The sequence below is a fragment of the Schistocerca piceifrons genome, chromosome 8 (assembly GCF_021461385.2).
Source record: "Schistocerca piceifrons isolate TAMUIC-IGC-003096 chromosome 8, iqSchPice1.1, whole genome shotgun sequence".
NCBI lineage: Eukaryota > Metazoa > Arthropoda > Insecta > Orthoptera > Acrididae > Schistocerca > Schistocerca piceifrons.
Window position 1 is genome coordinate 330,763,990 of NC_060145.1, and position 25,276 is coordinate 330,789,265.

Consider the following 25,276-nt stretch of genomic DNA (forward strand, 5'->3'; position numbering starts at 1 on the left):
ATAGATACTACCTACAGGAAAATTAAAGAGACCTATGGAGAAAAGAGAGCCACTTGTATGAATATCAAGAGCTCAGATGGAAACCAAGTTCTACGCAAAGAAGGGAACGCATAAAGGTGGAAGGAGTATATAGAGGGTCTATACAAGGGCGATGTTCTTGAGGACAATATTATGGAAATTGAAGAGGATGTAGATGAAGATGGAATGGGAGACATGATACTGCGTGAAGAGTTTGACAGAGCACTGAAAGACCTGAGTCGAAACAAGGCCCCGGGAGTAGACAACATACCATTGGAACTACTGACGGCCTTGGGATAGCCAGTCCTGACAAAACTCTATCATCTGGTGAGCAAGATGTATGAGACAAGCAAAATACCCTCAGACTTCAAGAAGAATATAATAGCTGCAATCCCAAAGAAAGCAGGTGTTGACAGATGTGAAAATTACTGAACTATCAGTTTAAAAAGTCACGGCTGCAAAATACTAACGCGAATTCTTTACAGACAAATGGAAAAACTGGTAGAAGCCGACCTCGGGGAAGATCAGTTTGGATTCTGCAGAAATGTTGGAACACGTGAGGCAATACTGACCCTATGACTTATCTTAGAAATTAGATTAAGGAAAGGCAAACCTATGTTTCTAGCATTTGTAGACTTAGAGAAAACTTTCGACAATGTTGACTGGAATACTCTCTTTCAAATTCTTTAGATAGCAGGGGTAAAATACAGGGAGCGAAAGGTTATTTACAATTTGTACAGAAACCAGATGGCAGTTATAAGAGTTGACGGACATGAAAGGGAAGCAATGGTTGGAAGGGAGTGAGACAGGGTTGTAGCCTCTCCCCAATGTTATTCAATATGTATATTGAGCAAGCAGTAAAGGAAACAAAAGAAAAATTCGGAGTAGGTATTAATATCCATGGAGAAGAAATAAAAATGTTGAGGTTCGCCGATGACATTGTAATTCTCTCAGAGACTGAAAGGACTTGGAAGAGCAGTTGAACGGAATGGACGGTGTCTTGAAAGGAGGATATAAGATGAACATCAACAAAAGCAAAACGAGGATAATAGAATGTAGTCTAATTAAGTTGGGTGATGCTGAGGGAATTAGATTAGGAAATGAGACACTTAAAGTAATAATGGAGTTTTGCTATTTGGGGAGCAAAGTAACTGATGATGGTCGAAGTAGAGAGGATATAAAATGTAGACTGGCAATGGCAAGGAAAGAGTTTCTGAAGAAGAGAAATTCGTTAACATGGAGTATAGATTTAAGTGTCAGGAAGTCGTTTCTGAAAGTATTTGTATGGAGTGTAGCCATGTATGGGAGTGAAACATGGACGATAAATAGTTTGGACAAGAAGAGAATAAAAGCTTTCAAAATGTGGTGCTACAGAAGAATGCTGAAGATTAGATGGGTAGATCACGTAACTAATTAGGAGGTATTGAATAGAATTGGAAAGAAGAGGAGTTTGTGGCACAATTTGACAGGAAGAAGGGACTGGTTGGTAGGACATGTTCTGAGACATCAAGGGATCACAAATTTAGCATTGGAGGGCAGCGTGGAGGGTAAAAATCGTAGAGGGAGACCAAGAGATGAATACATTAAGCAGATTCAGAAGGATATAGGCTGCAGTAAGTACTGGGAGACGAAAAAGCTTGCACAGTATAGAGTAGCATGGAGAGCTGCATAAAACCAGTCTCAGGACTGAAGACGACAACAAAACATTAAAAAAAAATTAAATTATCCACTTCAGTGAGATAGCTAGAGCAGTGCTCTCCAGCTACGAACATGGCAGGGATCTGCGTTCTATTACTCCACACTCAGCAGAAATCTTTAGCGACTCCAGAAACTAATTAGGCTCCTCAGCTTTATTTCTCTCTCAACCACAAAATTAATCTAATTATACGAATCTTTTATGATTAAAAGACTAAACTTCAACAAAGCAAATCCAAGTGTTCTGCAGCTCATCAAGTGCAAAATTTCTTAATTCTCTAGACCATTCTTGGCATCCATTCATGTCCAAAAATACCGCAACATGTTCCTTGCATTGTCAAGAGACCAAACACCTGCATAGACCGATTATGCGGGAAATAAGTTGCAGAATGCATTTTGATTTTGAGGTCTGTGTACCTACTACGATATAGCACTACTCCTGCGAGGAAGTCATTATTTCCAATATTCACAGTGGATAAGTTGTACGAAAAGTTCCATTGTGACTTCAACATAAATAGCTACGAACCTTTGGCCTTGAATTTGTTGTCTTTATCTTCAGTCATTGATATCACACGATTAATAACGATAAGCGTTCAGTCAGTTGCTTCTCCTCCATTTCTTCTATTTATGCAGTTGATTACAGACTGTATTTCCGTTACAGACTATGTAAGTCTTAGAAACTTGTAAATTTAGTCATCACTTGTCACCGAGGCTTGCAAACACTAACCTATTTTGCTTGTTTCAACAATAGTTATAGATATCTAAATCGCATTTGAACTTCGCACAGACTACGGACGATACTCCGCACGATGCATTGCATGGTTCCCTTTGGCGCCCGATAGTGGATTGTTCGTTGTAGTACTGTAGTTCCCCACGGAGTTTTGCTAGCGCTGTGATGTGTGTGATGTTGATTGTGTTAAAAGGGAGTGTAGCAGAAATAGCTGTCAATTATGTTTTTTGCTGCAAGTTCGAGGCATGTTTAAAGTGAAAATGGGCTATGGTTGTCGTGATGGAGTAAAAATGAAATACGATCTAACATGAGATTCCATAAGCAACAGAAGAGCTATAATGGCATTTAAATAGTGCCAAGCTGATTATTTCTTGTCATGTGCCCCTGGAGAACAGTAGCTTAGTTCAAAACTAATGGTCAAGGACCATAACCACATCTATCAACCTGTCCTCACAGAGTCACCAACTGGACCATCTTGTCAGTCCACTAACGAGGTTAAAAAAATGCCTCATGTTACACGGAAATGGGAATCATTTCCAGGGAAAAATCGGTTCTGCTGCGATGGACGAATAATGATGGCACCACAGACTGGCGTCTTTTACATTACTCTCATCCTTATAGTGGGAACTAGCGCACTGTTTTTTGCATTCGAGTAAGTAAAATCTTTTATGACACAGGATACCTCATCACAAGGGAGGCATTTCATGAAACGTTATCTTTTTCAGCTGCCCGTACCTAGCAACGAATTTGACGCCAGTAATACCCATCATCGGAGGAATCCTATTTATTTTTGTCATGTCAGCGTTACTCCGCACAAGCTTCAGTGATCCTGGTGTAATACCAAGGGCCACACCCGACGAAGCAGCCTACACAGAAAAGCAAATAGGTGTGTGCATTTCTTTCAGTTGTAGTCCATAGATTGTTGTCATGTCGCTCAATACTTCAGACGCTAATTAGCAGTAGTTGTTTTGTTTGACTGAGGTAAAATCAGTTATGTGCGAAACTCTGTTTGTTCTTTTTGTACACTTCTGGTTAACAATCAACATTTGTGGGACATAATTCGATTTCACATGCATGTGGAACATTTAGTCTCGCCCATGAGGGAAATTTACTGGACAGTTATTAAAGAAATATGATTTAGCTTATAGCTATACTGCAGTCCATTGTAAGTTTGTCATTTGTACAGAGAAACAGGATTATAAATAGTGTATATTTCAAGTTCCTCAACGTCTTCCACCTTAATTTATAAAATTAACTCCGTCGACACCAAAGTATCGGAAAATGCTGAACAGGTTGTGTAATCTTTCATTTGTTACATTTTTCCATCTGAATTGTGGGTCTGAGAATTCATTATGATACCCACAGGCCCATAGCTTTATCTTTTTCATGAACGAAAATAATAGATCCAGGCCTAATACAGATGTTTCATTGTATTAGAGATTTGGCCTTCAAATTTGTTACTATGAGTCATTTTGTTATGTTGAATTTTTGAATAAGGACACTTAAGATTTTTTGCAGCTGGCTTACATTAATCACTTATCTGGATGGAATATGAATTTCACAGACATTGTAACAAGCAGAATTGGACATCTTTAAACTATCCTTCAAAATATCAGACAACAAAATGCCATTGGTATGGAATTGGGTCAACTGGACTTTGATACCGAATATTGACTTTGTCCTGGAATGGAATGGTGAAATGCTATGTGACAACATATGTGCATGAACCGAAAGTGAAGAGAACAGAACACCAATAAATTTCCTCTCCATCTATATTAGGTTTTGAAATGTAGATTGTGGTGAGAGAATGATCCATGACGTAGTCCAAAGTCTAGGTTTGGCGAAAAGGTGATTGACTAAGACATGAAAGCACTAGATATGAATGTAAACTCTTAGACGTGATGACATACTGATCTGTAGCAAGAGTTCTAGGTTAGATTAAAAGGTGACAGTTTGATTGTGAGTTGGCAAAACAGTATCTGAACACTTCAGTTAATCTAATCTATAGAACCACCACCAGAGATGTATTAATATGTTTACATGGGTCAAGTGAGGATTATGATGCCACACATCAGCTTTGACCCTTGACTTAACATTGTTAACAGATTAAAGCACAGACTCAGCCCTTACCTATGTTGAATGATGCTTTTATTGGCTAAACCCTCGAGACTGTACTTGTAACACACTTTTACAGCTTTTTATGCTGCCAGTATCACTCTTGTGCATTCCACATTCCTCAGAAATTTTACAACATGATTTGATGGATTAACACTCCTGGTAGATAGATAGTCTGGGCTAATAGAGGAGCTAACACATCTGCAACTTTACAAACTGTTAAAAATTCCACGAGGCCTTGGGGATATTTCAATTTTATGAATTTCAGCTGCTTCTTATGACAATATTATTGTCATATAACAAGTAGAAGAGAGTGCAAATCTTAAAGAAAGGTCAGCAGTGAAATACAATATGTGGCACTGAAAGAACATTCATTACGAGCACCAACATACAGCCAGAACAGAACTGAACTCCTGGACATTGTGTGTGCAGCTATATGTAATCATCAAATATTCCAGAATGCTCAAAAGTTACAAACATAAAATATATAGAGAACCTTCCGTAAATGATAAATACTAACATGACAAATAATTGGATATTTGATTGTTTTCTGGAAACCATCTGAAATTGTTAATCACATTATTTTATGCTCATAACATGCATTTCTTTCCGTGTGAATTTCAGAATTAAAAGAAATTCAAATAATTTGGAAGTTTGCTAAAATGCTTCATTTGAATTGTGATGCCTGTGACACAACCGATTAGCATGCTTCTCCTACTGTCATAAAGCTCGATCACAGTACTATCTTGTTTTGGAATTTACATTTTGGAAATGGGTTACAGACGATGTGTAGTATCACATCGTACAAATATAGCTATAAAAATTCCTGGAAGTTGTTTTTGAGTGTTCAAAAGAATGAGAAGATGCATAAAATTTGGATATAACTTGTTCATAGAGATCCATATGAGATAGTGGTCACTACATGCGCTTATTTCTGTGAGGATCATTTGATATAAATAAATGCTCTACATGAACGCATTGTCACTTGTTGCATATCAGGTGGCATGCTGTATTTATGATGTAGTGTTCACAAGATTGAGCTTAAAATTCTATATCATATTATATTTTAATATTGTTTTCATTTATTAGCTTTGTTTCTGATCAATTTGAGATGAATCACAAAGGTGATGTTAGGGAACTGGATATCATGACTTCATGTAGCTTTTTTCCTGAAGAATCTGAGAAGCTATTTAATATTTTGTGGCCCTATTATGCTTTCCAAAAAAGACATTGCAAACAGTAATTTTTCGCTTCAACTGTCTCCATTGGACTTGTCATAAAGCTGTAAGGTTTTGACAATGAGAAAAATTGAACATTGCTTGGAACCCATGAGGAAATGTAATAAGACCATGACATTATAATAAAATGAAAGTTGGTCTCACTTTTAAGTAAGTGCCTAAAAGTACTTCAAAATTGAAGTGTTTGAGCAGCAGTTATGTATTCAGCAGAACAACAGATATTTTTAAGGTTCTGCTGCATCAACTGCATATTTATAGACGTAATTTACTTTGGTTTAAATTAATGGCCTGGAAGAGCAGAAAAACTATAGCGTATAAATCTGTTGAAGGTAAAAACGATGATGCTGTGCAGTTCCCCACAAGTCATATTACACTGTTTGAAAATTGAGGAAAAAGATACCTGGAAAATAGCACTAGTTCTTGCAACAACCACAGCAATTAACAGTTAGCATTATCTTCTGAATGAAAAAGTTTCCACTGTGTTTCATTGTGCAGGCTTTCACATGTTGTTTTGGAAAACCTATTTAGCATGGTCCTAGCAATTAACCCATTTCCAGATTCCCTCAGTTTTAAGACAGTTGTTTGACTTATTGCTGTGTCACATTACTTCCATCTTCATTGTCATAAGTGCAGTTTTCACATTTCTCATTTATGGAATGTAAAAATCTGGGTTGTCTTTTAAGAGCAGAGAGACTGTAAATGCAACAACTTTCTAAAGGTTTCCACAATTAGACTTCATAAAATTCCTTTCCATTGTTACTTAAAAATTGTAAATTCACTAAATAACTACACTGACTGCAGAAGTAGTACCAAAAAACACTAATAACTTTTTTGCCAACACTCATACAATACACTTCTAGCCTACGATGTCCATTCCTCGTGCTACCTCTTCTTCACGACGCGTTTCCGTCTCCTGGTGGAATGAGGCTTGTAGAGACGCTATCCGTGCTCGACGACGTGCTTTACGCACCTTTCCCCGCCATCCTACGTTGGCGAATTGTATTGGATACAAATGACTCCGAGCGCAATGCCGTAGAGTCATCAAAGACAGCAAAAAAGCTTGTTGGGCCTCTTTCACCAGCTCCTTTAACAGTTTTACTCCCTCTTCTGTCGTCTGGGGTGGCCTGCGCCGGCTGTCGGGCATTAAGGCCCACTCCTCGGTACCTGGCCTGACTTCAGGTACTGAGGTCCTTGTTGATCCTGTGGATGTCTCCAACGCCCTCGGCCGCTTTTTCGCGGAGGTTTCAAGCTCCGCCCATTACCACCCTGCCTTCCTTCCCAGGAAGGAGGCAGAAGAGGCTCGGCGACCTTCCTTCCACTCGCTGAATCTGGAAAATTATAATGCCCCCTTTACTATATGGGAACTCGAACGTGCACTTGCACTGTCCCGGTCCTCTGCTCCGGGGCCAGATGCCATTCACGTTCAGATGCTGGCCCACCTTTCTCCGGCAGGCAAAAGCTTCCTTCTTCGTACCTACAATCGCGTCTGGACCGAAGGTCAAGTCCCCATGCGTTGGCGTGATGCCCGGGAAGGATAGACACCTTCCTTGTAGTTACCACCCCATTTCTCTTACAAGCTGTGTCTGTAAGGTGATGGAGCGCATGGTTAACACTCGGTTAGTTTGGATTCTTGAATCTCAACGGCTACTTACCAATGTTCAATGCAGCTTTCGTCGGCACCGCTCCGCTGTTGACCACCTTGTGACCTTGTCGACATTCATCATGAACAACTTTTTGCGAAAGCGCCAAACGGTAGCCGTGTTCTTTGATTTGGAGAAGGCTTATGATACCTGTTGGAGGGGAGGTATCCTCCGCACTATGCACAGGTGAGGTCTACGCGTCGCCTGCCCCTTTTTATTGATTCCTTTTTAACAGATCGCAAGTTTAGGGTACGTGTGGGTTCCGTATTGTCCGACGTCTTCCTCCAGGAGAACGGAGTGCCTCAGGGCTCCGTCTTGAGCGTAGCCCTTTTTGCCATAGCGATCAATCCAATTATGGATTGCATTCCACCTAATGTCTCAGGCTCTCTTTTTGTCAATGACTTCACGATCTACTGCAGTGCCCAGAGAACATGACTCCTGGAGCGCTGCCTTCAGCGTTGTCTAGACAGCCTATACTCATGGAGTGTGGCAAATGGTTTCTGGTTCTCTGAAGAGAAGACGGTTTGCATCAACTTTTGGCGATATAAAGCGTTCCTTCCGCCATCCTTACATCTCGGTCCCGTTGTTCTCCCATTCGTGGAAACAACTAAGTTTCTAGGGCTCACACTGGACAGGAAACTTTGTTGGTCTCCGCACGTCTCTTATTTGGCTGCCCGTTGTACACGTTCCCTTAATGTCCTCAGAGTTCTTAGTGGTTCATCTTGGGGAGCGGATCGCACTGTCCTGCTTTGCTTGTATCGGTCCATAGTCCGATCAAAGCTGGATTATGGGAGACTCGTCTGCTCGGCCATCCCTCTTACGCCGTCTCAACTCCATCCACCATTGGGGGTTACGTCTTGCGACCGGAGCATTCTACACTAGTCCCGTCGAGAGTCTTTATGCTGAAGCTGCTGTATTACCATTGACCTACGGCACGACATACTGCTTTGTCGGTATGCCTGCCGGCTGTTGTCAATGCCCGACCACCCCTCTTATCAGTCCTTCTTCGCCGAATCTCTCGACCGTCAGTATGGGTTGTATGTGTCTGCCCTGCTGCCCCCTGGAGTCTGCTTTCGTCGCCTGCTTCGACAATTGGATTTTGCCCTCCCTACCACCTTCAGAGAGGGTGAGAACCCAACACCACCGTGGCTCCAGGCTCCGGTGCATATTTATCTCGACCTCAGCTCGCTCCCGAAGGAGGGTACTCCAGCTGCAGTGTATTGCTCACAGTTTGTCGAACTTTGTGCATGGCTTGCCAGTCACACCTTTATTTACACTGATGGCTCCAAAACTGACGATGGTGTCGGCTGTGCCTTTGTTGTCGGGGCACCCACCTTTAAATACCGGCTCCTCGACCAGTGCTCCAGCTTTACGGCCGAGCTTTTGCTCTCCATCAGGCCGTTCAGTATGCCCGCCGCCACCACCACTCATCGTATGTACTCTGCTCTGACTCACTCAGTGCTCTTCAGAGCCTTGGAGCTCCATATCCGGTCCATCCCTTGGTGCAACGGATCCAGGAGTCCCTCAATTCTTCTGCTGCTGATGGCTCTCCTGTCAGCTTTCTGTGGGTTCCCGGCCATGTAGGAGTGCCTGGGAATGAGGCTGCTGATGCAGCAGCCAAGGCTGCAGTCCTCCTGCCTCGGCCAGCCTCCCATTGTGTCCCATCATCTGACATTAGTGGGGTTATTTGTAGGAGGCTTGTGTCGTTGTGGTGGGATACTTGGTCATCACTTAAAGGAAACAAGCTCCGGGCAGTAAAACTGTTCCCAACTGCTTGGACAACCTCTTCCTGACCATCTCGGCGAGAAGAGGTCCTTCTGACCAGGTTGCGGATTGGGCATTGCCGGTTTAGCCACCGCTACCTGCTCTCTGGTGACCCAGCCCCGCAGTGCCCTTGTGGTCATGCATTAACAGTGCGCCATGTTTTATTGTCGTGTCCCCGTTTTAGTCAATCTCGTGTTGTCCTGTCTCTGCCATCTACTTTACAGGATATTTTAGCTGATGACGCTCGAGCGGCTGCTCGTGTTCTTCATTTTATTACTTTGACTGGCTTGTCCAAAGACATCTAACTCCTTCACTTATTTTATCTGCATCTTTGTAAGAACTTTCTGGTGTCCCCGCCCCCCCTCCCTCCCTTTGAGTTTTACTAGATTCTATGTGCTCTAACAATTGTGACTGGGCACTAATGACCTCAGTAGTTGAGCGCCCTTAAACCCCAAACAAACCAAACCCTACGATGTCATTGGAGCTTGAGCTGGTAACAATGTTTTCAGTAATGTGACCAAGTCTTGAAATTTAATGATTGTTAAGATTTAATTACATAAAAATAACAGATACTTTGTAGGAATATTGGCTGAAAATGCTCTTTGACTGTTATAATAATTCATAACAACAATTCAAACCATATTTTTAACACAAGAAAATAGTGTGTTGTGGCTGACCGGATTTGAATTGACAGCCCACAGCATGCCAGCAATGTAAATTGCTATGCTGTACTTCATGCAGACCTGCTCATGCATTGCTTCTTCTCCTGGAGAAACAGTGATTCACTGTTTCAGAAGTTCTCATTTTAACTGACAACACTGTACTGGATCTGCAAGTTCTCAATGGCCCCCTGTATGGCAGTGCGGCAAATCCTCAAATCCTGGTCATTTTGTCATATCATTTTCACTATGATGAGCATCAAAGGTCGCTCCTCCCACTAAAGCTTTGTGATAGTCGAGCGTGTCTTCAATTTACTTGAATGAGAAACTCCATCATTGCTCTTTGTGTATCAGAACTGTAGTAGGGCTGCATACAGAGTATATGGGCAACATCTATTGTCTTCTTGATGAAAGGTCAAAATCCTCAGCTTTGTATGTGATGTCGAACAAGCCATGGAGGATGTGATACGGCTCAGAGTAGCACTGTAATACCTTTTCTGGCAGTAACACTTTCCGCATGGTGTAAAAATCCACAAGTCTCCCAGCCTGCATGTTACTGGCCAGAACTTCACATTATAATGCTCTCGGTCTTTCTACTGGCAATCCAGGGTCCTTATGCAAGCCCGTTTTTTTTTTTTTTTTTTTTTTTTTTTTGTCTTGGGCATCCTGAGGCTCATGTGGCCAAAACGGAGACAGTGTCATTTCGACGTTGTACCTGTGGAGCAGAAAGAAAATGGTGTGAAACCTGTAGTGTCTTCTTCTCTTTGCTGTATGTGGATATCATGACATGCAAAGTTGTACCCCAATCTCTCTGTTCGACATCAGAAAACATAAAAATCAAATTGCCAGTGTCTTAAGTTCTGTGAGATGTTCATTTGTGGGTGTTGGGCATTTGTCATCCTGTGGATGAAGTTGCTATGTGAAATTCCCTCTGGTACTAGTCTCAACCGGAAAACTTTTCCATGATCAGAGATCACTATACAGCATGCTCTATGCTTGAAAATGATGCATTCTACGAATAACGCTGCAGTGTTCTGAGTGTCGGCAGTCAGCACAGTGTTGGTGACAGTGCAGCGGGTGAGAAACTTAGTACAGACTGTTAGCCATCAATTTCTGTTTGTAAGCTTCGGAAACCTCTTCAAGAGGTTGATTCCAATTTGGTGGAATTCTGATGCTGCAGGCAGAATTGGTACCAGAGATAACTACAACATGTGCTTCCATTGTTGACATTCCGAACAAATCAGTAGAGACCTGGCCTGCAGTATCTGCTCTAATTTGGTCTAGAGCCTTCATGAATCTCAAGTGACCAGATCATTGGAAAGGTTTGGTATAGCTGGCCTTAATTGAGCTGGGGTTATGAGCTTCATCGTATCATAGCTTCTCTTGTACTATGTTGTGTGTATTAGTTGGAGCTCTCCTTTGATTGGTTCCTCATTGTTCAAAGTTTCTGTGGTTTTCAGCAATGCTGGATCTGGTACCTGGTGCGGGGTCAGACAGTGGGTTGGCGTTCAATGCCAGTGGCATAAAGCTGAGTTACCGGAGTCCTGTAGTGTTCCTGGTGGAATTGATGATAAAGATTGATACGCCTCTTCTTCAACACATTTTATTGCATCCTGACTTACAGGGTCTACAGTCATGGCTGCTATTTCTTGCTTATGTGACCCAATAGTTCTGGCTGCTATGAAGTTCTGTATCTCTTCTCTTACAACCTGGCTTATGATACAGCCGAAGTTATGGTAATCTTTCACAGCTGCCATAGGGATGATCCCCCCCTGCGGCCTGGGGGGTAGAATAGGCCCGAGGTATTCCTGCCTTTCGTAAGAAGCGGTTAAAAGGAGTCTCACATCTTTCGGCCTTTGTGATGGTCCCCTGTAGGGTTTGACCTCTGTTTCGTGTTTCTCAAAATTTTCTTGAAGAGCGAGCCAATTGGGGAAGAGCACCTTACATAGTTAATCACGTCCATTGTGCATTGAGATCCATAGCTCGCTTTCTCATCGTGGCATTGCAGTTCCGCTCATCCTCCATCTCTTGAGCGAGGACACCTTCCTGTGTGCGTTTTCCTTCACCCATTATGCAGTGTCATTTTCTGCACTGACGAGGACCATGGAATTCTTTGCATCTCGTATCCAGCATGGTAGCAAGTCCATTGTGGTGGGACTGCCATGTACCCTGTTGGTTGTAGCCCCCTGACCTCACAGGGATGGCTCTATGGCTCTGCTGATGCCTGCACCGTTAACTCCCCACATATGCTAAGGAGTAGATGCCCATCACCCTGGGGCGTCGGGACTCCTGGCAATGGCCATCCTGCCAGGTGGCCTTTGCTGCGGCTGCCTGGTGCCCTTGGTCAGAATGGGTGGTGTCAGGGTGGAAGATGTGCGATGAAGCATAACATGTCATCACTTGCTGATGATCAAACACCAGCAGTCTCAAAGTGTTCCATGCCTCAGTTCAGTGCAAGGAAGTAAGATTCTGTATTGTTCCTCTCCCTGGCCACACCATGGGAAGAATGCCAGGCTAAGGATGGCAGTGAACCTTATTCGCCCCAGTACCTCATATGTTCCGTATTGAGTGTGTCTCTATTTTTAGTGGCTATCAATGGCCTAGCACCAGCTGTTTGGCTGTCAGTCTCTCCTTCTCTATATGTGGATGACTTCTGCATTTTGTATTGCTCCTCCAGTACTGGTGTTGCTGAATGGCGCCTACAGGGAGCCATTCGCAAGATGCTGCCATGGGCTCTAGCACACGGCTTCCAGTTTTCAGCCGCGAAGTCGTGTGTCATGCACTTCTGTCGGTGTTGTACCATTCATCCAGAACTTAAACTTTATCTTAATGATGATCCACTCACTATAGTGGAGATGCATACGATTCATAGGACTGGCTTTCGGTGCTAAGTTGATTTGGCTTTCTCACCTTCATCAACTTAAGTGGAAATGCTGGCAGCACCTCAATGCCTTCTGCTGCCTGAGCAACACCAAGTGGGGTGCAGATCGCTCTATGCTGCTGCAGCTCTACAGAGCCCTTGTTCAATCCCACCTTGACTATGAGAGTCTGGTTTACTGTTCGGTGGAACCCTCAGTGTTGCGTTTCCTCGACCCACTGTGGTGCTCGCCTAGCGACGGGAGCTTTTAGAATGAGTCCGATGACCAGTATCCTGTTGGAGGCTGGAGTGCCTCCATTGCAGATCCGACGTGCACAACTGCTTGCGCCAGTTATGTTGCACACATTCGTAGTTCTCCTGGGCATTAGAATTACTGTCTCCTTTACCCACCCACGGCAGTTCATCTCCTGCATTGGCGGCCTTGGTCAGGACTCACGATTGCATTTCGCGTACGATCCCTTCTCTCCAAACTGGAGTCCTTTCCTTTACCACTTGTACTTGAGGTCCATTTATGTACACTTCCATGGTGTACACCCTGGTCGAAGCTTCGTGTGGATCTTTTGTGTGGCCCTAAGGACGACGTAAACCCCGCCACTCTCCGCTGTCACTTCCTCTTGTTCCTTGACGTGTTCCGGGGCTCTGAAGTGTTTACATCGATGGTTCGATGGCTAATAGTAATGTTGGCTTCATATATGTCCACAGAGGCCATATTGAACAGCATTCCTTGACCACTGGCTGCAGTGTATTTTCTGCAGTGCTGATAGCCATATCTTGTGCACTTCAGTACATCTGTTTCTGTTCTGGTGAGTTGTTTCTTCTCTGTTCTGGTTCCCTGAGCAACTTACAAGCTATCGACTAGTGCTACCCTCACCATCCTTTGATAATGAACATCCAAGAGTCCATCTCTGCCCTGGAACAGTCCAGTCATTCAGTGGTGTTTGTGTGGACTCCAGGACACGTCGGAATCCCAGGCAATGAACTTGCTGACTGGCTGGCCAAACAAGCTATGCGGAAACCACTGCTGGAGATGGGGATCTCTGAAACTGACCTGCATTCTGTCTTATGCTACAAGGTTTTTCGGCTTTGGGAGACAGAGTGGCATAACAGTATGCACAACAAACTGCGTGGCATTAAGGAAACTGCGAATGTGTGGAAGTCTCCCCTGCAGGCTTCTCGCAGGAAATCAGTTGTCCTTTGTCGACTCTGCATTGGCCATACATGGCTCTCACATGGTTACCTCCTCCGTTGCGAGGACCCACCTCAGTGTAGCTGTGGCTCCCAAATTACAGTCCACTTCTTCCTGGACTGCCCACTTTTAGCCGCTCTGCAGCAGACTTTTAACTTTCCCAGTACCCTACCTTTGGTGTTGGGTGACAATGCCTCAACAGCAGCTTTACTTTTACGTTTTATTCGTGAGGGCGAGTTCTATCATTTGATCTGAGTTTTAGTGCATGTCCCTTGTCTCTCTGTGTCCTCCACCCTAGGGCTTTTTGGTTGGAGGTTTTAACGTGTTGCAGAGTGGCTGGCTTCTACTTTTTTATTCTCATGATCAGCCAGCCATGGTAATCTGCTTTTTTGTTTTTAATCTCTTCTCCCTGTTTCTTGTGTCTCTCTGTGGTGTTCTTGCCCTGTTTTGTCCATTGTAGTGTTTGTTGTCCTTCTGTCGTTCTCCTGGGTCTTCCTTTCTCGTGTTATTGTGCCATACATCATCTTTGTTTTCGTATTTCCCTTGGGTAATTGTTCTACTGGGAACAAGGGACCAATGACCTCACAGTTTGGTCCCCCCACCCCCCCCCCCCCCACCCCTCTTCTAAACCAATCAACCATTGGGATGACCTTTGTGAGTTTGTCATACCGCTTTCTTCCAGCACTTTTCTATTGAATTCCTTCGATGCACTGGTGCCACTTGATGAATTACTCGGTTTTTGTGAAATCCTTTTCTAGAAGATCTTCAAACATTTCTTATGCAACTTCTTTCTTCAAATGTGAGACTTTGTCAGCTTCTGACATATTTGGGATTGATTGGCAACTCCATGGCGTGTTGTGTGCACCACGACCAAATAGTGGATATAATTTGAAGGAAAATCAGCATTGGCCATATTTTGTGGCTTTATTGTCAGCAAAATCGATTTTCGGCCACTTAGTGATCATCCTCAGTGCTGTAATATACAATTAAAATTGGTAGGCACTGGTATCAAGCTATAACCCTACTCTTCAGTATTTTTTTCTCCAATAGTCTTGCTGCTGATTGTAAAAAAAAAAAAAAAAAATTCATTAGTTGGGTCTGGAATTTATCCCAGCTATTGAACTTCTCTTACATTGTTGTCGTATCATTTCTGTGCTGTGCCATCCAAGTAAAAGAACACAGTGGCAAACACATCTTGTGGCCACTTGGTTGAACCCATCAGCCATTTCGCCATGTTCTGACCAGCATCTCTAGAAAACATTGATGGATGCCTGAAATGCAGCTGTCTTACTGCTTTTATGAAATGAATTGGTCTTCTAAATATATGGACTGTGTGAATGATTAATTGCTTGTATTCTGATTCCTGTCCATGTAGGTGGTGATGTCTTTTATGTTGACTAATTGAAGCCACGATGATGTAGATGCTTTGAAGTACATTGCGTCTGCGCCAAATGGTGTCGTGTAGTAACCACAATCGAATCCAAATCCAAAACCAGGATTCTCTGTGAAATAAAATACTAAGCACTAAAAGCACATTTATTACGAACACCCTGTACAACTACAACAGAACCGAGCCCCTGGATAGGCTGTGTAGCTTTTTATACAAACATATAATATTCCAGAATATACAAACATAAGAAATTTTGAAAACTTTCCAGAACTGTTAAATACTAAATGACAAATAATTGCGGGTGTTCAGGTTTGACTTGACGAACAATAGCATACCAGCCAGCAGTGCTAACGACTACAGCACACCACATGCAGCACAGCTCACAGCAATATGTATGTATCACTCACCTTTGCAGTGGTGTGAGAATTAAACTGTGGCCAGTACTCCTGGAGTCTCCTTCGTACAGTAGCATTTAAAGTCTCCAGCATGGTGTCTTCTCTGACATTAAGTTTTCTCAAATCTCATTTTTCTCTTCCAGTCATCTCATGGTGTTTTTTAATTTGGAAATGAAATTAAAAATTTTCTTCATTGGCCTGTTGTCATTCGTTTCCTATGTTTGTTTATAGATCTTCATTTCTTCTCTTTGTGCAGTTATTATATTTGTTCTTTTGTGGTTTTAAAATTTTTTGGAATTTTTTCCTTTCTTTTCAAGTTGTTCAAGTTCATCTCTTTTAGTCGATGTTATACATTCAGCTCCATATAGTGCTCCCACTTTAATTACTGTTTAATTACTTGCTTCTTCCAGTGCTAGGAATATTGTCTGTCTGTCTTTGGAATCAGAGGTTTTTTTTGAAATCAGTTAATGTAACCACTGTGCTAAAGTTCCACATTGTTCTGATCCTGAAGGTTGTTTTCAAGTTAAAAATTCGCTCTGGGCACTATCTGCATTTTCTGAACCATGCTTGGTTCTTTCCAGTTGTGTGTTCTGCCTGGTCTTGCATCTTATTCAGTAGAGCTTTGGATATAATTTTGTAGGTGACTGGGAGCAGAGGTGTACCTTGGTAACTGAAACTGTCTGTCCTGACTCCCTTCTTATGTACTGGATGGATTATGAATCGTTTCCAGTTGTCTTTTATTCTTCCTTTCTCCCAGCAGTCTGTAATAACTGCATAAATGATTTAAGCAGCCCACTTCCCTCCCAGTTTCCACATCTCATCTAATACCCTGTCTTCACCTGGCACTATGTTGTCTTTCAGCTGGCCAATGTACTGTTCAGACAGCCTGATATGGAGTTGTTGTGTTGGTTCCTCACAGTTTAGAATATTTATGAAGTATTTTGCTAGTAACTCACATTTGTCTTTGTTAATGGTAATCAGTTTGCATGTTGAATCTTTGAAATGAAGGCTCACTGGGTTGTACCTTGTTATTTCTTCTTTGAAAACTTTGTAGGAATGTTCTGTCTGAAATTTGTATCTGTTTCCTCTATTTATTTTTTGTCATAGTGCTGTTTCTCTCTTTGAATAATTTTTTGTGTCTGTTTTCTTATCTCAGTGAATGTGTTCCAGTGTCTTTCCTTTTTATAGGAGTTCCATTTTTCCAAGCCATTAGTCTACACTCTATTGGTTCATCAAACATCTTATTCCACCACTTTTGTTTCCTTCATCTTGCTAATTGTTCTAGGTTTCCGCCATTTCTATCATTGCTTCTCTGAGCTCATACCAGTTTCCCATCTTCTTTGTGTGAAGCTTTTTAATGAACTTGTTTCTGTTGTTTGAAAGAGATTTTGTGTCAATTCTATGGACTTTTTTAATTTTGGGGTTTGGTTTTTTAGGTTGAAAGTTGACTTTGATATCTATTAAAAAAGAGAGGTCTGAGTCTATGCCTAGTCCTCTACTGACACATACATTCATGATTTTTCTATGGTTTTGTTTGCTCATTTCCATGTGATCCAGTTGATATGGTCCTAAATGTGTATTAGGAGAAGCCCAGGTATCCTTTTTACTTGACAATTTTCTTAAAAAGGTTGGCATTAGTCTTAAGTCGAATTGTCTGCAGAAGTTGATGAGCCTTTCTCCATTCTTGTTGGTGTGTTTATGTTTAGGATAATTTCCTGCTATTGCCTTGTATTCCTCTTCTCTGTCAATCTGTGCATTGAAGTCTAGTACGAGTACTTGTATGTGGTGCTTTGTTACTTTTGATGTCTCATTTTCTGTTGTTTCTCAGAATTGTTAGACTTTTTCTCGATTTTCTTCTGTTGTCATTGTTTGGTAGGTGCATGTTCATTTATGATGGTATGGCCCTTGTTTGCAGGTCTAAATGAGAGAAGTGACATTCGCTATGATGGAGACACAAAATTTTTTATGGATTATGTTAGATTCTTTTTGACCATGAAAGCTGTTCCAAGTATATTGATTTTCTATTTATTCTTAATGTGGTTGGTTTCCTTTTATAAATCCTGTAGCCCTCTGATTCAAATGCATTCTCATCTCCGTATCTGGTTTCCTGAAGTCCTAGTAGGTAATTGTTGCATCTTTTTAAAGTAAAGTGTTGATGTTCAATGTGCCTATCAGATGTTTTTTCTTAGGCGAGAAGCCCTGATTCTTCCTTACATGATGTTCCAGGCTTTACTGAATCTGGTGGCCTACTTGCATTGCTGTTTCCAGTGGTGAAGCATTGTTTGCCTCCTGGAGTACTTTTTCATTCACTGTTTACCATCATGTCTTCATTGAAAGTAAATTGGGAAGGGGTGTTGATGAGGTGGGTCTTAACAGACTGCCTGATATGGAAATAAAAGCCTTTCATAGCTGACCACTGTGGTAACAGACTCTACTGATTTTTGCAGCTGTCATCAACATGTAGGCAGGTGCTGATGACATAGCTGCTTGTTAAGAGTCAGATGCGATGTAGATCTTTGTTCTGCTTCGTGGCGGTTGTGCTTGGTGGGTTCCCTCTTCAGGTAGATCTGCCATACTGAGGTCTGTCCTTACTGAGGTCTGTCCTCTCTGCCTCTACTACAACTGAAGTATCAGCTGTCTGGAGAAAATGACTCGTCCACCTATTTTGGCATTGAGATTAATATTTCCATCCACCACAGGCTCCATTGATTTTCTTCACCTTGCATTGATTGTCTGTATCATTGAGTACTGAGGACCCTGCCACATCAAGACTTATTTCTGTTTAAATATGCCTGGAATATAAATAATTGCATTAACAGTATTTGTACAGTCAACAACAAATGCACTTGGTGGAAAGGAAAATGCAGTAACATTGATTGTGTAAATGGTGACTAATGATTAGGGCTCAGATTTTAATTACCTAAAAAACAGTGAAATATGCAAACATTTATGACCTAAAACATAAATATGATCTTAAAAAATAAAATATTACTTAATAGAAGTTTATTTAAAGCATTCTTGTTTGTTTATTACATTTTTTATTCACCATAAAGTAATACAAAATTCACTTCTCAAAATATTGTAAGCATAGTTCTTTATTTCTGTAGGGTTTGTGGCTAATTTGCACCTATTTTTTGAATGTCTGAATGTTTTATTTTCTAAACACGAAGTACAGTGAAAAGATCATCTATCAAAACAGTAAAACAATGTTTTTATTTCTACATAGTATTCAAAGCGTTTCCCATTATTTAATACCATATGTCAATCTTCAGTATCTACAAAGTTGCACTGGATCACAAGGTGCATTTTCTGGTTTTCCATCGTCAGAGATCCACGGTTGTCGCTGAGGATAGTTTTGTGCCTGTAAAAGCTCCTCTCCACTTTACAAGACATCAGTGGAACTTATTTGAAGGCAGCCAGGTCACTGGAGTTCAGCTTTGTTTCAGTATCTTCAAATGTTGCAGCATTCCCTGAAAGACTGTCGCTAATTTTGTACAGTGTAGAATATCCAGGATTCTGTTGGAGAACACTTTGCAATTTGGGTTTCACTTTGTCAGCCACATGACCACGAGCTCGACCCAACTCACTCCGCACATGTTGCACAATACTCAGGGCCTCACATAACTGAGTCCCAACAGCTTCCAGTCGTTTGATGGCTTTTGATATCACTGAAAAATTGGCGTTGGTGTATGCCAAGTTTTGAGACAATATATCTGTAAAAACTTCTTTCACAATTTTGATAACACTTGATTCATAGCTATCAAGCTCACAGAAGATTGTCTTTATTTGGGTGTAGTTGGTGCAGTAATACTCAGCAGCATTAAGCCAAGAACCCCATCGTGTAAGAACAGGTTTAGGTGGGAGGGGCGTTGAAGATGCTTGTTCCTTGAATTTCTGCACCTGTAGCGGAGCTTTCACATAGATTTTCTTGCCACAGGAAATTAATTTGTCCACACCGGGTAATTTGATCGCACCTCTTCAGCAACTCTGTGCAACTCATGTGCAAGGCAAGTGGTGTACACCATACTGAGGTAGAGAATCTGAAGCTCTTTGGCTGCTTTAGCCATATATATCTGTTACAAGCAGCAAAACGTTGTCTCTTTTCACACCGTCCGGCCACAGTAGCTTCAGAGAGTTGTCAAACAAAATAGCAATCGTCGAATTGTGTACTCTATCGAGAGCTTCACACGTTAGTAGGAACACATCTCCAGGGCTATCAACTTTCAGAACACCAACAACATCATTTGCAATATATCACCCACTACTATCTGTAGTTTAATCTATCGACAGCCGGATCTTTTGCCCAGCAATAGTAATTCGTATTTTGTTGAGCACATCATTGTAGCATACGGATAAATAGTTCTTTCTCAGTGTAGATTCATATGGAACTGGATGTGTTGTGTACTTCTCCAAGAACCATTTGAAGCGTGGATTCTTCAGCTTTTCCAATGGGATGTTGCAGGATACCATCATCTCACACAAATCCTTGCAGAACGATTGCACGGTTGACGATTGACCTGTCTGTTCAGATAACAGTGTTTGCCTGCTGTTATTTTCAGCACTTCGTTTCACACAGCTGCTGTGTTTAGCAGTATTACAGTGTTGTTGCAAATTAAAGCGAATTTTCTGCACTAACTTTAACTTCACACAGTTTACAAAATAATATTTTCCCATCAGTACTAAAGAACTTCTCTCCAAATTCTTGAACATATCCTCCCAACTTCACGCTGTCAGAGCACTTTGCTTTAGGCATGTTGAACAAGGCAAAGGCTGTATTCAAACAGGTCACTGGGAACACCTGTACGACTGCAATGATTATTATGGCAGAAACTGCCTTTGTTCGCTCTGAGAGCGTATTGTCGACTCTGCACAAAAATGTTTTATGTTCGCGAAACAACTGTTGTGGTACACCGATTTTCTGCTACAGTCCTGAGAAATAAAGCTGTGTACTAATTTATCTTTCATAATAGCACGTTAAATATTGTCTCGTGAGCAACATATTCATTTTCTTATTCGTGTGTCCTGTAAGATATGAGAAAAAGGGTATATGCATTTTTTTTGCAAAAGTTGATGGAAATATGACCTATTACATTAAAAGTTAGCCGCAGTATGACCTATTACTAAAATTTGTTCAAATATGACTTTATATGCGCAATCAAAATACATTTTTCGACACTAAAATGCCTAGATTTGTGTATAAATTGTTCTAAAATTCACCCTATAGTTCAGAAGAAATATGACTTGTCATTAAAATCTGGGCCTTAGGACTGATGTAATCTGCTTGATTGGAGAACATCCGTAAAAGTAAAAATGGCATTGTCAGCACAGTTGTTTCACATATCTACCAAGACCAATCATGTAACATGATTTTGTTTATGTTTCTGTGGCATACCTCTGTGTTTCTGCAATTCAAGAGCACATACCATTTTCAGTCAGTACTGACTGTGACCTTTTGAGTGCTGCCATATGTCAGGGATTATCTCTCACCGTATTGAGTACAGTTCCACAACACATATGTGTTTGCTGTAGCTGTTAGGATCATGAGAAAGAACAGTTTTGTTTTACCAATTCATCTATTTCTCCTTCAGTGTAACATTTGCCGATATACGCTTTGCTCTCATATTAAAACTGTCTTAATAATCTCTGATCGGAGGATGTAAGATGAGAATCAACAAAAGTAAAACAAGGGTTGTGGAATGTACTGAAAATCAGGCTATGCTGAGACACTAAAAGCAGTAGAGGAATGTTTTCACAAAATTTGACAACTATATAAAGCGAAGTTTTCAGGAAACATATTTTATTGAATTACTTGAACAGTATACATTCTGATGCCTTGCAAAATTATATCTTACAAATAAACTCTAGATATACAATAAAATGGTGGAAAAACGCTTCTATCTGCTTTCAGTTGTAAATAAAAATAATAATGTAAAAATCATGACTTTTCCAAAACTGAATATCTGCAAGTTCATTTTTTATAGCAAAAATGTTCTAGTTTATTTTAATGTACTGAACAAATAATTATTTAATAAATGGGTTCTTTAAGGTACTTCATTTCATTAGTTTCACTGTCATGTTCATGCAACAGTCTCTGGCTTCTTCTGATAAAGTAACAAAAATTGTCTTCAGTTCCTTTACACCATCAGCTGTTTTGACACTTGCATGGTGTCTAGGTTTTATTACAGTTGCTCAATCAATGTCCTTGAAACATCCTATCTTAGATTTCTTCACGTCAACAGTGATCGGAGAGGAAACATATGTTGCGTTGACTCTGCAAATGGCACTAACCTTGTTGTTGTTTTTTCCCTCACAATTTTGTTTGCAAGATTAAACTGGAAAACAGTAAGCTTTGATAAAAGCCATGTGCTGCAATGGATTTGTTTCATTGAGAAGTACGCAAATGCATACATAAGTCATTTTTGCAAATTTTGTAGTTGTTGAGCTTTATGAAAACAGTTCACTGTTTTTCTATTTGGGCAGCAAAATAACTTAAGATGGCCTAAGTTGTGTGTACATAAAATGCAAACTGTTAGTAGAAAGAAAAGGTTATCTGTAAAAGGTAAACTAGATAAATTTGTTAACACAGAATATAAATTTCAATGTTGTAAAGTCATTTAAGGAGTGTAGCCCTGTGCAGAAGTGAAACATTGACAGTAAGAATTCAGACAAGAAAGGAAAAGAAGCTTTTGAAATGCTTTGCCACAGATGACTGCTGAATATAAAATGGATAAATCAAGTAACTAATGAAGAAATATTAAATCAAACTGGCAAAAAAAAGGGGGGGTTGGGGGGGGGAGAAGAAAATTATGACCTGCAGTGTGGGAGTTAAAAATTACTGTGGGAGAGCAAAGGATGAACACAGAAACCAGGTTCAAATGGATGCAGGTTACAGTAGTTATACATAGAGGTAGTGGCTTATTCAGTATAGACCAGCATGGAGAGCTGCATCAGAACAGTCATCAGACTGAAGAAGAAGAAGAAGAAGAAGAAGAAGACTCTGTCACATGTTTTGCAACTCTTTGCTCTAGCCTTGTTTGTGCATCAATGAATTAGAATCTTTGTTTGAAAATTTATTGTGAATCTGTTGATGGCTGATGTTTGTTAAATTTCGCACGCAAGGCTTTGCCATCCCCACCTCTGCCCCCACAAAATCCCTATCTCCTTCTGTAAATATCTAAAAAGCTGTGTGAATTTTGGAATGTTGGAGCTTGGTATGTCATTCTGTGTGGCAAATGTGTTTTAAACCTCTCAACAATACTTGTAGTGTGAAATGGAGAGTATAAATAAAATCTGACACTAAAATTACAGAACCAGATAGATAGTTTGCCATTAAATAAAAAAAAAGAAATTTGTGCAACCTTCATCTTATTCAGTATCTTTAGAGTCAACCCTGAAGAATCCTATTTAGAAGAAAGAAACCTATTGGTGCAAGCAATGTTTCTCAGTGGCTCTTATTGTGTCAGTTCAAACCAAGCAAGGTGACACAGACCTTAATATAGTAAACTCACATTCAGGTTTGATGGGTTTGAGGTTTAGGTCTCCATCCAGATATAGGATACCCTGGTGTCTGTGTGGTTTCATGATTTGCTCAGTTTAGGTAATGGCCTGACTTCTAGGATGGTTTCTTTAAGAAATTTATATCCAGTTCCTTTGCTTGCACTTTTCTAGCTGATATAGGTCGCTGTCTCCGATGGCCTCTACAGAGCATTAAACTGTTACTTTCCTTCCTTTTACATCAGATAAATTAATAATGGAAATCTCAAATTTTACTCTCAAAATAACCTTGTGTAAATCTGAGAAGCTCCAGAGTCTTAGAAGCTCCAGAAACTCTCCTACAGTTTAATAGAATTTATGTGATTGTACAGAAGTGTCATAATTGTCAGTTCTGTGTGAAGTTGTTATATTCACTTAGTATTATTTTGCTTAACTATAGCTTTGTGTTTTGAGTTAGCAAATGTGTATATTATCCACTGAGATGCAGCAGCATTTGATGGAAGAACAGCAACTGAAACCTGTGGATGCATCAGCAGTTTCTGGAACAGGAACCGAATGCATCAAAAGAACAATGTTGGTTGTTAAAACTGCTGAACAAATGCAATGCAACATCACTGAATCGCAAGTGAAATGTACCAGCATTTTTAGCATTCAAAAAATCAAAGGAACACTGGAACATGCACCTGTGCAGTCTAGATAAACATTTAAAGGCACGCCCATTGACAGGCAACAACCACAAATGGGCATACTTTCTGTTGTGGATCAGCATTGACACAATTGACCTGCTAACAAACCTCTCTCAACAAAAGGACATCTATAGAGAAAAATATTCTGAGCTGGTTAAGCACCTATTGACCTCTTTTAAAGCAAAAGCGCATGTGCAGGTGGTCACCTACCAATTTCTCAATACAAAAATGGAGTCTTCACCGGCATACTTAGAATGGATGAATAGTTTATGGGATATGAACTAAGGATTGCAGTTTCATAGATCAGATTAAATTTACTTTTTGTTCAATAGATGCACAGTGAGGAAATCATCAAGGCTGAAGAATATGCCAGAAAGCAAGAATACACAGTACATATTTACAAAGAAAAAGACATATCTTATATATCTGTCACAGTGAAAAGATCCTTATAGATGTGCAGCAAAAAAAGATTAAAAAAAACATCGTTTAAACGTACAATAAAGTAAATCTAAAAAACAAAGATGATGTGACTTACCAAACGAAAGCGCTGGCACGTCGATAGACACATAAACAAACACAAACATACACACAAAATTCTAGCTTTCGCAACCAACGGTTGCCTTGTCAGGAAAGAGGGAAGGAGAGGGAAAGACGAAAGGATTTGGGTTTTAAGGGAGAGGGTAAGGAGTCATTCCAATCCCGGGAGCAGAAAGACTTACCTTAGGGGGAAAAAGGACGGGTATACACTCGCGCACACACACACATATCCATCCACACATATACAGACACAAGCAGACATATACAGAGGCAAAGAGTTTGGGCAGAAATGTCAGTCGAGGCGGAAGTGCAGAGGCAAAGGTGTTGTTGAATGACAGGTGAGGTATGAATGGCGGCAACTTGAAATTAGCGGAGATTGAGACCTGGTGGATAACGGGAAGAGAGGATATATTGAAGAGCAAGTTCCCATCTCTGGAGTTCGGATAGGTTGGTGTTAGTGGCAAGTATCCAGATAGCCCGGACGGTGTAACACTGTGCCAAGATGTGCTGGCCGTGCACCAAGGCATGTTTAGCCACAGGGTGATCCTCATTACCAACAAACACTGTTTGCCTGTGTCCATTCATGCGAATGGACAGTTTGTTGCTGGTCATTCCCACATAGAATGTGTCACAGTGTAGGCAGGTCAGTTGGTAGATCATGTGGGTGCTTTCACACGTGGCTCTGCCTTTGATCGTGTACACCTTCCGGGTTACAGGACTGGAGTAGGTGGTGGTGGGAGGGTGCATGGGACAGGTTTTACACCGGGGGCGGTTACAAGGGTAGGAGCCAGAGGGTAGGGAAGGTGGTTTAAGGATTTCATAGGGATGAACTAAGAGGTTACGAAGGATAG

General features: G+C 41.1%; 2 protein-coding genes across 5 annotated transcripts in view; one reads left to right on the plus strand and one right to left on the minus strand.

Moving 5' to 3' along the window:
- LOC124711148 (transmembrane protein 242) overlaps positions 1 to 2,559 on the minus strand; it is a 38,158-nt gene extending 35,599 nt beyond the window's left edge. Inside the window, exon 1 of the mRNA XM_047241047.1 lies at positions 2,240 to 2,559. Coding sequence (XP_047097003.1) covers positions 2,240 to 2,276 — 37 coding nt within the window. The 5' untranslated portion in view covers positions 2,277 to 2,559. The remainder of the gene's footprint in view (positions 1 to 2,239) is intronic.
- A 2-nt stretch (positions 2,560 to 2,561) lies between these two features.
- The window catches only part of LOC124711147 (palmitoyltransferase app-like), a 156,975-nt gene continuing 134,260 nt past the window's right edge, over positions 2,562 to 25,276 (plus strand). For all 4 annotated transcript variants that reach the window (XM_047241043.1, XM_047241044.1, XM_047241045.1 and 1 more), the window contains exons 1-2: positions 2,562 to 3,095; positions 3,169 to 3,329. In XM_047241043.1, coding sequence (XP_047096999.1) covers positions 2,857 to 3,095; positions 3,169 to 3,329 — 400 coding nt within the window. In that variant the 5' untranslated portion in view covers positions 2,562 to 2,856. The remainder of the gene's footprint in view (positions 3,096 to 3,168; positions 3,330 to 25,276) is intronic.